At 41.7% G+C, this 14370-nt stretch overlaps 1 protein-coding gene across 8 annotated transcripts in view; it reads left to right on the forward strand.

Annotated features, from left to right (window-relative positions):
• The window catches only part of Scgdelta (sarcoglycan delta), a 218882-nt gene that overhangs the window by 25916 nt on the left and 178596 nt on the right, over positions 1–14370 (forward strand). For 4 of the 8 annotated variants that reach the window (XM_069114809.1, XM_069114811.1, XM_069114812.1 and 1 more), the window contains exon 4: positions 9499–9683. The exons of 2 other annotated variants lie outside the window; for them this stretch is intronic. In XM_069114809.1, the coding sequence (XP_068970910.1) occupies positions 9507–9683 (177 nt within the window). In that variant the 5' untranslated portion in view covers positions 9499–9506. Of the gene's footprint in view, positions 1–6613; positions 8314–9498; positions 9684–14370 lie in introns of those variants that run through there. 2 more of the 8 variants (XM_069114810.1, XM_069114816.1) reach the window with 2 other exon arrangements.

Genomic DNA, 14370 nt, shown 5'->3' on the forward strand with positions numbered 1-14370 from the left:
CAAATATTATTTAATACGTTTACTATAGGGACAAAGTTATTTTCCAGTGTTAGAGAATCGACCCGTGTTATTTCTTCGTACAGTTATCAGATTTTCACATCTTAAGCTAGAACTTTGAGATATAAGCGCTCAAGTTTGGCTGTTAATTTCCGATGACTCGGTGTATCAGCTTCTTCTAATTATCAAACTTTTAACGGAACTACGACACTGGCAGAATGTTAAATCGCTCGCTCGACTAACACACGAGCATCGGACATTATTAATAACGCAAGAGTGGAAAACAGCGAAATCCTTAAAAATCTTCTACGTAAAGCCCGTGAAACATCGACTCGGACCACTGGATGCTCTTCAGTTAGCATATTCCCCACGAAACATATTTTCTTGGATGAAAAATAGGGAAGATATTTAAGCTACTAATTTATACCAAGCCGGTCTGCTGGCCACGAATATATACGAAAATATAGGCGGGTGGAAAAAAGTCGGTACGTGGGAAGAGGGAGGTGACGGTATTAGAGAGATTATGATCCCAGGAAAAGCACGGTCAATCAGGAGATGGGAGACTGAGATAGAATAGACGGAGAGAAAGCCAAGCGACTTTCGAGCCGCACCACATAGAAACGCCGAAAGTTTTCACGGAACAAGGCTGGAATCGTTTGTTCATGCAAATTTGACGTAGACGTATAGCGTAAATGCTGAAAAATGGCTGGCTTAAAATATGCGAGAGTGTACGGCCAGCGATAGGTGAAACTGTAGCTTGCAACACGCGTAATAAGTCGGCCGATGTTTCAGACGGTCTTCTTTCTCTTCGCCCGACTAAGGTCTACACTGTCTCACCAATCAACAGTTTAGCTGCATGCAATGGTGATCGTGTCGCCGATCGTTAACTATATATTTCTCAACGGATAAACATAGGGATAAAATAACTGCGTCACACGAGTGTAGCTTACAAGTTTTAAATAATTTAAATCTTTATAAATATCGCATATCGTAAAAATTCGTTGTTATATTCGATCGTGTAGCAGTTCGCTAGGGTTGTTTTACATTTAATAAATTCTCAAAGCGATAATTTCAGTGGTCAGAAGTTGCATTTGAATGCGTTAGAAAACGTTCCCTTTGTTCCATTTACGTTTTAAAATCCCATCTAAAGTGGCCCACTGGTTTTAACGCAGATAGATCACGTTGAACGAATAATTGTTACATTGTACCACGTATATTCAATTACATTAAAAATACGGCTTCTAGTTCATCGACAAACTCGGCGTACGGTTCGTTAATTAAGATTGTCCGGTTAATCAGCGTCAAATGTTCCCATCACATGGTCAGGGCAGCCTGTTTCGCATTTCACCATTCATACGGTATCTGAATATATTTTCGAATTTTATAACGATCAACAGGTTAACGGATACGCATTTATCCCTGATACTCTGCACATTCGTGTCTCGTGGAGACCATTTTGCGATTAATATTCGATCCTCGTTATCATATGTTATTACCGTTTAATATTAATTGCAGATTAGAGTGATTTCATTGGCTCGAAATAATTATGGTGATAGTTGCTGAAAAGGGACGCGCTTGCCTATCGCAAGCTTCTCGTGTACGTAATTCATCGACGTATGCGTACGTGCTATCTTCGAGATTGAAAGGAATCCCACAATCAGTCATTCGAGATATCGTTTGGCGCGCCGTGACTGAAAAGGGAAAAATCTCGTCTTGGCTTCATTATCCTGACAATGGCCGAAGCCACGAGGTCCAAAGCGCAATTCTCCATAGCCTTCTTTCGACTTCCAACGCGACTACCACCTTCTCTCTTTCACCATCTTCATTTCTTCGATGCCTCTTCTCTCGACGTTTACCCCACCGAAAACCATATAGAACCGCGTACCACCACCACGTACCGTTTTCCCACCCTTCAAACCCATCTCGACCGGCCGATGCACGCATAATAGCAGCGAAGCTGTGCCCATAAAGCGGTATCCCATCATAAAGGCCTCTTCAATCCAAGGAACGTGGAGAAAAAGGAGAATTGGAATGAGAATACTTCTCTCCATACTTCTACCCCTTTCTTGAGCCTCCATTTCTTCCTTTCGTTTTTCTTTCTTGCTTTCTTTTTCTCTTTATCTCGTTCATTTGATTTTCACATTTTTCTCTAATCTTCTGCCTTCTTCTTCTTCTTCTTATCCTTCGCCCGTCTCCTTGGTCTTTTTCCTTTACAATTCGACTGCGACGGTGGTGGTAAACGTTTACGGCATTACTCGAAGAAACACGCGGACCTCGGACGTAAGAGGAAAGAAAGAAAAAGATACGGCGCGGTCGGATAAAAATAACAACGGGGAAGGAAATACAACGGAATTGTTGATCTTTTAGCGAGCTGACGCTTTTAATTCACAAGGATGCCGTCTCTTCTTAATTATGTCCCGCCGTCGCTCCCGTCTCTCATCGCCCGGCGGCTTCTCTAATTCTATGTTTTGAAGTTTCTTCTCGCCCTTACTGCGAGGCGGCAGCTGCTTCCGCAGTTTTTCATCTGGAAATTTTCTATTTTCCGCCGACCACGGGGATTTTTTTATGATAACGTTCCGCCACGTCCCCGCGCCCCTTTTTCGCTAGCACCCTTCCCCTCCGGTTTCGTTTAGTCATATTTTTTTCTCTCCGCCGATCCAGGATTCCGTTCTTCTGCCTGAAATACGCACGCATAACGCGTTTCGTTTTAATTCCGTGCAGTAAAGCCGTTCGAAATCACCTGACTCATCGAAAAGACGGTAGACGATAAACAACCAAAGGGGGATACATGATTTTCAACGATATTATATTGCCGACCGACGTTGGATATAAATTTTTATGCAATAAAATAGCCGAGCTCGCGAGGCCGGTGAAGAAATAAATTCGACTCGATAGTATCGGTATCTTCTTCCATCTGAAAGGGGCTATGTCGTATAGATAACCCGACGTAAATGCCACAACCTTGTCCTTGTCGTGTTCGCGGAACGTAATAAAAGATCCAGGGAATTCACGAAGGAAAGACGTATAGTGGGCGCGTATTGCGATGCGAATCGTAAGAGGGGTACTGGAAGAAAGTGACAGAGGGTGAAAGAGGCGGACTGTCCCTGGCCGTAGATAGGGACCGACTTACGAGCGGCTTATGTTTCAATTTGTTCAACCTCGAATAAAATCGCGTTTTACGAGACATCGGGACACCATCGTCCGAGAGCAGTTCTCCTCGTTTCTCTCGGTGAACCATGAACACCATTTTTTCCCTCGTTAATAGAACCCTGTTAGCAGTGGCTACCATGGAATCCACGGACCTCCTCGCCGATTCCTTAAATTCACGCTCTTTCCCTTGTGAATCGTAGAGCGAATTAATCCGCACGTCTCTTCCGTGAAGCTAATTTCTCAACAGCGCGGCGAGAAACGAATTCACCACTTTTGCGCAACGGATTAATTTTCCTGGCGTTGTAGCGTATCTAGTATTGCAAGAATTTCTCCAGATTCTTAATTAGTACCACGCAATTGCAATTTGTTCTTAAAGTATCTACATATATGTAAATATCGATAGATCATGAAATCGTATTTCACAATGTTCGCCAAATGATCAGATTTTAAGATGTTTTAATGGGTTGTTCAATGAAATTTCATAGTCGTTATTAGTTATAGCTGGATGAATCGAATGAAAGTAGAGACGTTCGTTCCTCCTAAAGTAAGAATCTAACCGGAATTTTTCTTGTATGTGAATTTCATGTAAAAACATCGTTGGAAACGATGTCGTTTTCGAATTCCACTGAACTTCATCGAGTCGTTCCAATTTTTCGTGGTTTGTAGAATATATACGAAGGAGAGTGAATGGGAAACGCTGGACGCGAAAGTGACTACGTATTGAGCTGTATCTGGCGCGAGCAATCAACGACGGAAGAGACAGGATATTCTCGTGGTTGTTCGCGAAATGCACGATCGCAAAGATCGTTCGTAGCCTGGAGGTATCCGCAACGATCGGCCCAAAGTACTTCCCCGTTCGTGGGCTCGATTCGTCGTGAAATCTATTCATTCCTATCGTTTCAATCCCACTCTCGTCTCAATAGATTCAGACGCAGTAGAAACAGTCAATCAATCTGTCTATTCCTACTCTTGGCTCTATCGCTTCACTGTCTGGCTGTAGTCTACGATGGTACGCTTTGCAGATGTACGAAGCGTAGGACGAAGAAAGCACGAACGGTAAAATGGACGTAAGAAGATAAACGGGACAAGAGAGGAAAGGCGAAATGAAAGGATTAAAAAAAGAGTGAAAAGAATAAAAAGTGGAACGTACATTCTGTGATTGGTATTTTTGAAACGGTATTGTCTCATCTTTGTTAAAATCATTCTCTTCTGTTCGAATCGTTCCACTGTATCTTTTCATTCTTCTACCTTTCTTGATCCCCATTACTCGCGTACCATTTGTTCGGTGATTTAATCGATCGAAGGCGTTTCGACGTGCACGTTCCACGAGATCGAGGATGCGAAAATGGAATCGTGAATCGATCTTCAACAGGTACCGCTGCGTCTCTCTATCACGGGTCGACTAATATAGAACGCAGGATTTCAAAAAGAGGATCACTCGTAGATACGATGGAATTGTCGAACGAGTATATAGGCAAACAACCGAAGAGATCGATACGAAACGAACATGTCAGTCGAGGCGGAATAATAACGAGATAAAATAATGGCGAGGCGCGGCTGCGTGTAGTACATTCTTCGTTTGTGCGATGAATAAACAAATTCCAGTAACGACGCGACGTTACAATTTACATGTTCCTATTGAGCATTCGGAAAGATACATTCGAATGGCTGTGTTCCGGCAATGTTCCGGCTATGTTGCGGTTAATAGAATCTACAATATAATCTATATCTGTATGTGTAGAATTAACGAGTTCGCCGATGGAGCTTATTAAACGAATCCCGCAGATACGATCCTTCGTGAATATGACACTTGTCGCGCGTCGACTTGGACGTAAGGTTGCCGAGTAAAAAGTAGATGATAATGCGAAAAAAGAAGAAGAAGAAAAAAAAAAGAAAACTGGTATGATCCTGCAGCGTAGAACGCGCGACCGCTGCGCTGTGAAAACGGAAAGTTTATGGAGGAAGGACGCGGGGAAAAAAGTTGCAACGGCCGGCTGGGGGAAGGAAAGTGCCGCAATATCGTTCTTGCAATTTCCTTGTTTAGGTGACGATCCATTTTATCAGGCTGGTATTAACGGCTATTATTTCTGTACCTGAGAGCCAGACTAACCCAAGTTCATTTTTTTCAAGATTGAGTTATATACTCCATCTCGCCGCTCTTTTGTTTTTTGTTTTATTAGGATAATAAGGATCTCTCTTTCAGTTACGTAATAAATAAAGGAGATTTAATGGCGCACAATGTTATCCCGGAGCTGGATAAATCCAAGTCCTTCTCAACTACGATTTTATTTTAAACGAGTCCTTTTAAGTTTCAAATGTAGTCTGATTACAAGTTTGAAGAAATAGTTTATAATGTATCATATAGCAGCTAGTCTCTGTCAACAACTTTTACAATATGCCTGCTTAAAAATAGTATGTATTTGATGCATCACTGCGATTCTGGAAGGTTAATTAATATTTACAGCAGTTATTAGACATAGTTGACGTAATCAGTTAAAGTTTAGAGTGTTTCGGTAGTTAGAAATTTGTAGAAAGCTCAAACCAGATACAGTCCACTCACTTAAAAATATTAATTGAGTTATATCGTAGCACAATAAATTTAGATTTGAATAGTGGAAGGGAATGGTATAAAAATTTACTACATTACTCAGGCATTAGGTCATCGTTTGGAATAGTTCGACGTTCGTAGTAAGGACGTTGTTCGAAATTTGTACTTTTCTTTTGGCGTAGTTTATATAAATGGTTTTAAACGTTTACGTCATTGGAAACAATTAGAGACATAAATGATAGTTCTCTGGTGAATAATGGAGATTCTCTTTAGCGACCTGTTTTTATTCAATAGCAGTAAATAGATCAAGTCGTTTAATGCGCACTATAGAAATGATAAGAAGTATTATTCAGCGATAGTATTATTCGTTATACGTATATTTTCCATTAAACGATATTTATAGAAGATTTGCCAACGAATTTTCGTAACAAGATGGTTCTTGTGGAAATCGATTGAAAATTAAAAAATTTAAACAATGTCCCTTCGTTCCAACAAATTCAATCAGTTTATATCACGACCAAATTTTATAAATCATACACATGTAGCGGCTCTGAAAGGTATCGAAGTGTTCTTATCAGATTCTATATATTTCGTTTTTATGTTAACAAATCTTTGTAGCCATCTCAAAGTATTACTGAATAACCCAAAATTGAACTTAATTAATTATTATGCACATCAATGCTACGTATTTGCTTTACGCAGTACGCAAAACGAAGAAAATTTTTCGCCCCAAAAATTGATTCACTCTGGAAAATGCACAAATCATTTTTGGAAAAATCTTCCGCAACATTTACCCGTAATGTTTATCGAGTCCCTTTCTTCGTCGATCTACTTGAATTTACTTGGCGGAATACCCGCCAAAGTTCCGCGCCAAACTGGACTAACACTAGATACTTGTCGCTCGCATGATGCCATCAGGATGAGCTTATCCAGCCAAGGCAGAAAAGAGAACGGGCTGAAGGTAGGAAGGACAATGGTTGGAGAGAAAAGAATAGCCGACAGTCCGGGAGATAAGCGGCGAAGGTGGTGATGGAACAGGACAGAGAGTATTTAGTTGTGTATAGAAGAGAGAAGCGATGGTTGAAGAGAGCAGGAGTAACTGTTAGAGAGGAAAGGAAAGGAAAGGAAAGGAAAGAGGGGAAATTGGAAGGGAGAAGGCATCGGTGCATGCGCAAGAATTTCACACGTGAGCCCGCGAATCCGCGAGAGGCTCACCTCGGGCGCTAGACGTCCTGGCGGTTCAGTGTCGTGCGCGATTTCGTATGCGGCGCTTGTCAACTTCCGGCCGTGACGGGCTTCCACGTACGGGGTCGATCGTTTCGATTCTAAAGTTTTGTCAGGTAGAAGATAACAGATAATTGGAAGAACGTATTAAATGGAAGAGATGTGTGGTTCGATCTATCGGTGAATCATGAGCCAGGAACGAAACGAAAGACCCGTCCCTACTTCCTGCCACAAAAGTTATCCTAAAGAGAACTCTTGACTTGGACGGTCGATGATGAATGACTTTTGAGGCCGAGAAATTAACTAAGATGCAGCGTTTCGACGACGGTCTGGCAACGAAACGAATAAAATATCAAACAGCCCGTCTGTCGTGAGTCGGTAGAAATAAAAAGAGAGGCAGAGGGAGAGAGAGAGAGAGAGAGAGACAGACAGAAAGAGATAGAAAAGAGGAAAGTGAGAGGCGTGCTGCGCACTCTGGCTGGAGAGAACAGGAAGCGAAAGAGAAAAATAAATTCTTTGTGGGAATCGATGGTAACGCGTTAGTATAATTGAAATCGGTAACTAGCTCGCGGAACAGGAACAGTAGAATAAATTTTCTGACAGATTAAACTGAGCCGCGGTAAAGTAATTTCCTCATTAACGCAGGGATTAGAAGAGCAGTGGTACTCGTGATTCTACCGGTGAACTTGAACTTTTCATGCAGGAAAACATTCTAATCGTTCGATTCGTGGTAGCGTAGAAAGTAACAGGTTTCGATTAGTCTAAAAAGTATACGGCTGATCGACGATCGAAAAGAAGCTGTCCGAATGCAACGAAGAGATTGAAGATCTCTAACGAGATTCTGAAATCGATTACGCGTGCTGAGTTATTTCAGAGATCAATAACATCGTCGATCGTCGTGCGACGGCCGTTATTATCTTTATCATCGCTCATACATCGCGCGATCAGAAACCGTCCGATTCGGGCAATCGAGCCACAAGTTGGTTGATGGTCTGCAAATAGCTGGACAGCGGCGTGCGGTAACTGCAAGAAAAGCATCCTGTGTATGTGCTACACGATGGAATCCCGCTCGTAATGACTCGTAATTGCGCGAAGGAGGAGCCAACGTCGTGCTGGAACGATTTAAGGAACACCTAGCGCCACCCTCTCTCCCCCTGGCTATAATGATTAGGTGCACGCGACTTCAAGGATTACCCGGTTGAAGTGTGGTGAGCCAAGGATAAGAGATTGCGGTGGACGTATCTGAATACGGAACGTCGACTTTCCAACCAAGATAGGTTATCGCCATCCGAGTATTCAGTCGGTGTCCTACGTAAATTACAGATCGACCGTGACGCTGTTGTAGCGATTCTACTCGTCGACGTTGAGAGGGTTCAACCAGATTTAATTAAGGGGTATGTGTCAGCCATAGTACTTTCTATTCGGCCTAGATTCTCGTCTCGATTTTATTTTTTATCTCTTCGTGTCGTGCTTTTGTTTCCATTTTCGTCATTCTGTTCTCCTACTACTACTCCTTCTACCCTCCTTCGTTGTCGCGTTTCTTTTTGCTTCTTCTAGCGTCGCGTGTCTGGCCGGGCCGTGGTCTCGCATCATTCTCCTTAATGCTCGTCGACGACCCGTAAATCCTCGTCGGCTGGTTCTTTCCTCCTTCAGCTGCCGCTCTAGTCCTTGGCGCGTTCTCGTTCTCCAGCTCGCGTTCCTGTGGCCTCAATGAGCTTTCATCCTCGAGTTAACGAGCTCGATTACGTTCGTCAGATTTCTTTACGGCGACGACCGTGTTTTCGAATCGCTGTTTCGTACGTCCTGAATGTTAATCCTTTTACGGTAATTTTTAGCCCCGCCATTGACTGTGTCCATTTGCTGGAAAACGTCCTTCGGAGAGAATGTTTTCTTTAAGTCGTCTAACCGACGGACGCGGATATAGACGAGACGAGAACAGAAAGAGTATATCGCGCTCTTCGTCGAACCATTGTAACGTCGTCGTTAACCATAATTTCACGAGCGCGCGATAACAACTTCGCTAGTAAAACCAATATATTCCGGCACGCTCGTGATGCAATTAATTATATTACAGATACCGCGATTACGAGGAATTATCGAAACGTGTAGCCCTCGAAATTTCATTCAGGCCTCGCGTTCGAATACCATCGTACCATACTGAAATAACGAGGCACGAGCATCCTCTTCCTTTTTTTTTTTTTTTTATCTACTTTGTCCTTCGAAGAAGTTGCACTAAAAATTATCTAATATCACTCGAGGTTACGCAAGAGCCGGAAACCGAATGAATAAAAGTATTTCACAAAGACTGACCCACAGTTAAAAAATAGCTACCTATTCGTTTGGAATACTTTTAGAAGCATTCATAGTTTCATGTAATAGGCTTCATTAAATCCCAGCTGAATTTCTTTAAATTCCGCCCTTCTTTCACGATCAAATATTTCTCGATGTAATTCACATTCAAAAATATAATTTTTATGTACAATAGACGTGGGTACATTTTTTCTATCTAATTCGAATGGTAGTGGTGGAATTGTATAATTTTCATAGAATCATTTTCATAGGTTTATTTTTGTTTCCAGGGGCAAACATGGACACGTCGCCTACGTTGAGTATCGGTGGCTCGAGGGCTAGAGCAGCGCTTTTGACTACTAGTGGTACCGGGACCGGAAGTACCGATAGACGTGTCGTCTTTTTAGCTAGTCAACCGACCGTTGGGAGTAGTCACGAGACCAAGACTTGGCCGCACCATTGGTCACCGCATACGGTATGTACTGCATTATTTTACGATCGCGCATTCATTACGTCACGACTTTTGAGATCTCGCGATAAGGTCACTTTTTTTTTCTTCTTTCGCGCAAATTTCATCGCAAGTAATCGTTAGATGTATCGTCCGTGTGTATGTATATGGCAAACGTGTGTGTAGGGTCGTTTTAACGAGAAACATTAGGTAAATTAGGGTCTATGGTTGGGGTCGTTTGAACAACGGTCGTTGGTTCGTTCGATATTCATCAGAAAGAATAACAGGACTGAGGACGGCTGACTATAAATTTGGATTCCGTAAAATGTTTAAACGAGTCATGGAATGGGTAAAGAAGGGCGACAATTTCGATCGGTTCGCAAACCTTTACGACCCACGGATTTACAGCCGATGGTGGCATGTAGCTCGTCGTTGCGATTGAAATTAGAACGATTGATCTAACGACACGCTTCGCTCGGCATAAGCACTTGAATGCGCCACGCGGAAATATGCGGCGTGTACATGTAACAGGCGACACATCGAGATGGATGGCGGACTCTGTTGTAATTGATGCACGGCCGTGCTGACACTCGAGATCATACACGTCGAGAGACGATGAATCGATCTAGTAGGTTCTCTAAACAATCAATTCGCGCTGCTTACAGTTGAAATTCCATACAACTTGTCCTACCGTTTGACGATGACAGGAAATGTCTATAATACATCGAATTAGAATTGAACCATTAAATCGTCCAATAAGTTTGTGCCACTCCTTACTGCGCTATTTTGGTTACGTCCTCGTATTTTTTAAATGTCAGTAAGCATTGAAGAGGCTTTGAAAATCTTGTGAAAATATTGGACGATAGAGTACCGCTCGTAAGTGGTACAAATATCGTTTTTAACAACTACTGTTCCTTTATGAATTGCTGCATACAATACTAGATGTCAAAGGTATTCATTATCGAAAGTATAAAATTAATTGTTTTGGTCGCTTATCGCTTCATAAAGAATGATAAAAACATCACAGCACGAAATCATTCGACGATCTAAGAAATCAAAATATAGAGAGAGTCTTATAATCAGCTGTCGTGTTTCAGAAGAAATAGTTTTCAGATGTATCTTAGTCATGTTTCAAGTATTAATAATTTGTCAGTGTATTATAGCACAAAATTGAACGGGGGATTCGATTATGACGTAATTAATCTACCCGTTCTTATCAGTCACGTAGTCTAACAACGATACGGGCTGGTTGTCATAGCACTTTCTGTTTGCTCTCGTGAAACGCTAGCTATTCTAAAGATCTCCGTGCCTATTTGATAGAGAAAGCATAGGTTAATTATATGTGGGATATACGAAACCGTGCAACGTTGGAACCTAAAATATCTTCTTTTACACGAAGAAACATGTGCAATTTTTTATCACATAGTGTTTATAGTATAATAACGATATTTTATTAGCATAAATTCTTCAAATATTTGTTAAAGTAAAAGAAGCAAAAGTATTAGCAAAATTTTTTAAAGTAAAAGTTAAGTAAAGGAAACCTACTCTGATTTTACAAGAGAAGCCTCTCAAAATAATGAGAAGAACACGGTGCATCGTAAATCATGTTATAACATCGTAGTAACAAAAATACCAAAGTACACTCTTTCACTTAAGACAATATTTTCTAACATGTTATTATTGCCGCTAACAAAACAAACATTTCGTCTCTGGAACATCTTCTTTCTTTATCGAAAACAACGGGGATGAACTCTACCACTAACGGTCAGCGACTCACCTTCTAGAATATGTTGTGTACAAAAATTCGAAGCCAATCAAGAAACTTCTAGAAATCTGATACGACTGAATGTTACGATCGTTGATTTAATAGCTACGAATGTTTGGACTCTAGAGACTATCATTTCAATTGTATTTCGCTTCGGGCAAATCAGATTGCTTTAAAGCGCTCCCCCGAAGTCAAAACTTCTCTTCTACCTGGATCTTTTGTCGAGTTATGTGTTCATCGTAAAAAGTGATAGTCAGAAATTTATATATTCGATCGAACATATATTCAAATGGAAAACTCCGTTGTTATAAGTTTCCGATGAATGTCATCGTTTAGAATAGAGCTAGATCTTTGCCCGTGCGTTGCTTTGTGGGCCCGTTTGCGTGCAACCCTGGTAAAGGTATACTGGGTCATCAGAAGTCTGCTTAACTTATGGAGAAATTTACATAGTTATTCGCCATACAGGACGAAGATCGTTATAGATTGGCTCGGCGAATTCCGAAAGCAAAATTACCTGGTTCAGAATCTCGTTACTATCTCTTGTCCCTTTAATATCCTGCGATTAGTTGGAGCGAACTTTTAGTGGCAGAGATTGCTTTAGCGTTGGTATTATTGATTATATATATGCATATATGTTTTTTTTTATACCAGGAATCAGTTATAATTCGTATAAAACGTGAAACGAATGTCGGGCATTATTCAATACGCGCGTGGCTTGCTCTTATTTCGCGTAACGCGTCGAAATGGAATAAAATTGAAAACATATTTAGAAGCAGCGCTCGTTCGCAAGCGCACGCGCCAACACACGAAACATTTCACGCGTTCGCGATAATGGTGTTCCTTTACCGTCGGTTAGATCCATTCTTCTAGCATGTTGTCAAAGGATAATTCGCTTTTCGCCGCTTGCCAAAATAAATACGTGATATTTTGAAATAATTGGAGCAAACAATACAAGAGAACAGAGACTGTGTGAGGGAATATATGAATAAGAGTAGTTCGACGCGGACGCGGATCAGCCTGTATGGTAAAAGGAGGGTCGCGGTATTATTTACACAGCTATACAAACACGACCACGATAATCAAAGATAAATGTTGTTGGCCCGATATATTACCATAGTAAAGCATTCTAAAGTGAGATCTGTAGGTTTGTTTCGCTAATCGATCATTATGGGGGCCCGCGTTTCTATCTACTCGCGGATGTGCACTGGCAAAGTTCTTGATAAAAGACACAGTTCCGAGTGACATCGTTCCATGCCACGCACGAAGCAATTGCAGCCTACCAGCAAGAATAATTTCGATCATGGAGTAAGATTCGAAGTTTGGTTTTCGTGAAAATCATCAACGAACGGTCGGTGCTTCTCATTTACTCGCGTGATTTCCCTCCGTCCGTTCTCGTTCTCCGTTTTTCTTCTCTCTTTCTTTCGCGCTCCTTTTTTTTATTTTATTTCACATGGGCGAGGAATCTACCACGAACGTCAATGAAAGTTCCGATTCCCACGAGCAAAAATTTCTGAGTTTCCGCCGCGGACACGAAGTTCGCCGCACCGATTTCCCTACAGCTGTAAATCAGGATCGCTCGATGACATTTTTCCACGAACGTTCTACACCTCTCTCTCTCCTATTCGCGAATCCAACCCCTCTTCTCGATCTTCCTTCCACACTCGTAGAAATTTTTTCTCCCTTTTACAATCCTCTCATATTTCTTTTTTCCTCTCGACCCCTAGGTTCGAGACTTCGCCTCTAGAGTTCCATCGCCGCCATTCGTGGCCGCCTCGTATATCCGCTAACGTCCATTCATATTCCACGGCCCGCTGTATCTGTCGTATCAACTGTTTTGTCAGTTTTCGGCACGATCGTTCGATGAATGGGACTTCTTCTTAAACTTCCTTTCGCCGCTCTGCTCCTTCGTTAAAATTATCGGTTCCACTCCTCTACCCCCGGAACGTGCGCCGGATAGTCGAAATATAACAGAGCAATCGATAATGCAAAAATAATAATTCTGTTTTTCCACGAACCCACCGAGAGATATCGTGCTCCTATTATATTGTAGCTGCTCTCTGTTTTGGTAATTTTTGCGCCTCGCCGCGCCGTTGGCATAACATTAATTCATTCCGTGTTGCTTATATCGTGCTTGTTTTTTCCATACCTCTTCTTGTCCTTTGAAGCGTTCAGTTGATATAGGAATCTCGATTTTTTTGTTATAGGTACACTTTGGTTACATGGAATATTATTTCAAAATTCTGATTCAATCCGTTACATGTATATCATCTATTATACGTGTACGTATGCATATGATCCGGATTTTTTCCTCAAATGTTTCAAAAATATTTCTTATATAAAATATCTCTTTCTTTGCTTGAAAGTATTAAAAAACAGTATTTTTACGAGAGTCCGCCTGATCGATCACAAAACGAAGTTACTTAAAATGCAAACTCGTTGAACGAGGAACGAATTAAAGAGCGACGAGGGGACGCGATGAATTCGTACCGGTGGCAGTCTATCAAGGATTTTATTTCCGCATCCGGACAATGGAGAGTATATAGCCAGGTTGGAGAAGTTGGACGCGCTCGACTTACAGAGACAATGTAAGGTGTGCTCAGGTTGATCGAACTGCTGCGATTTCTGGGGCGTTGATATATGGAAGCCTATTTATTTGGATCCTGGTCGAACGAAAGCCTGTCCTGTCTTTCGTACAATGCTGCTTAAGTGGCGGAGGTACACGAAGTTCGAAGCCTGACAAGGAGATTGGGGGACAAGGGTACTGAATTAGTGCCACTCGAATACAACTCTACGAGATTGATGATTGCCAGTCGCGTCGCGTTTCTGTCCCCTTCTTCCTCGATTCGTCGCCCCTGTCCGGAGGAAATCGACATTTCACATGAGCGTCATGGTGTTATTGAACCTTTTAGAGACGCACAATTAACCATTTAATAGCTGTCGACCAATCGT

This window comes from Bombus flavifrons, chromosome 6, assembly GCF_040668555.2.
Source record: "Bombus flavifrons isolate JBK064 chromosome 6, iyBomFlav1_principal, whole genome shotgun sequence".
Taxonomy (NCBI): Eukaryota; Metazoa; Arthropoda; class Insecta; order Hymenoptera; family Apidae; genus Bombus; species Bombus flavifrons.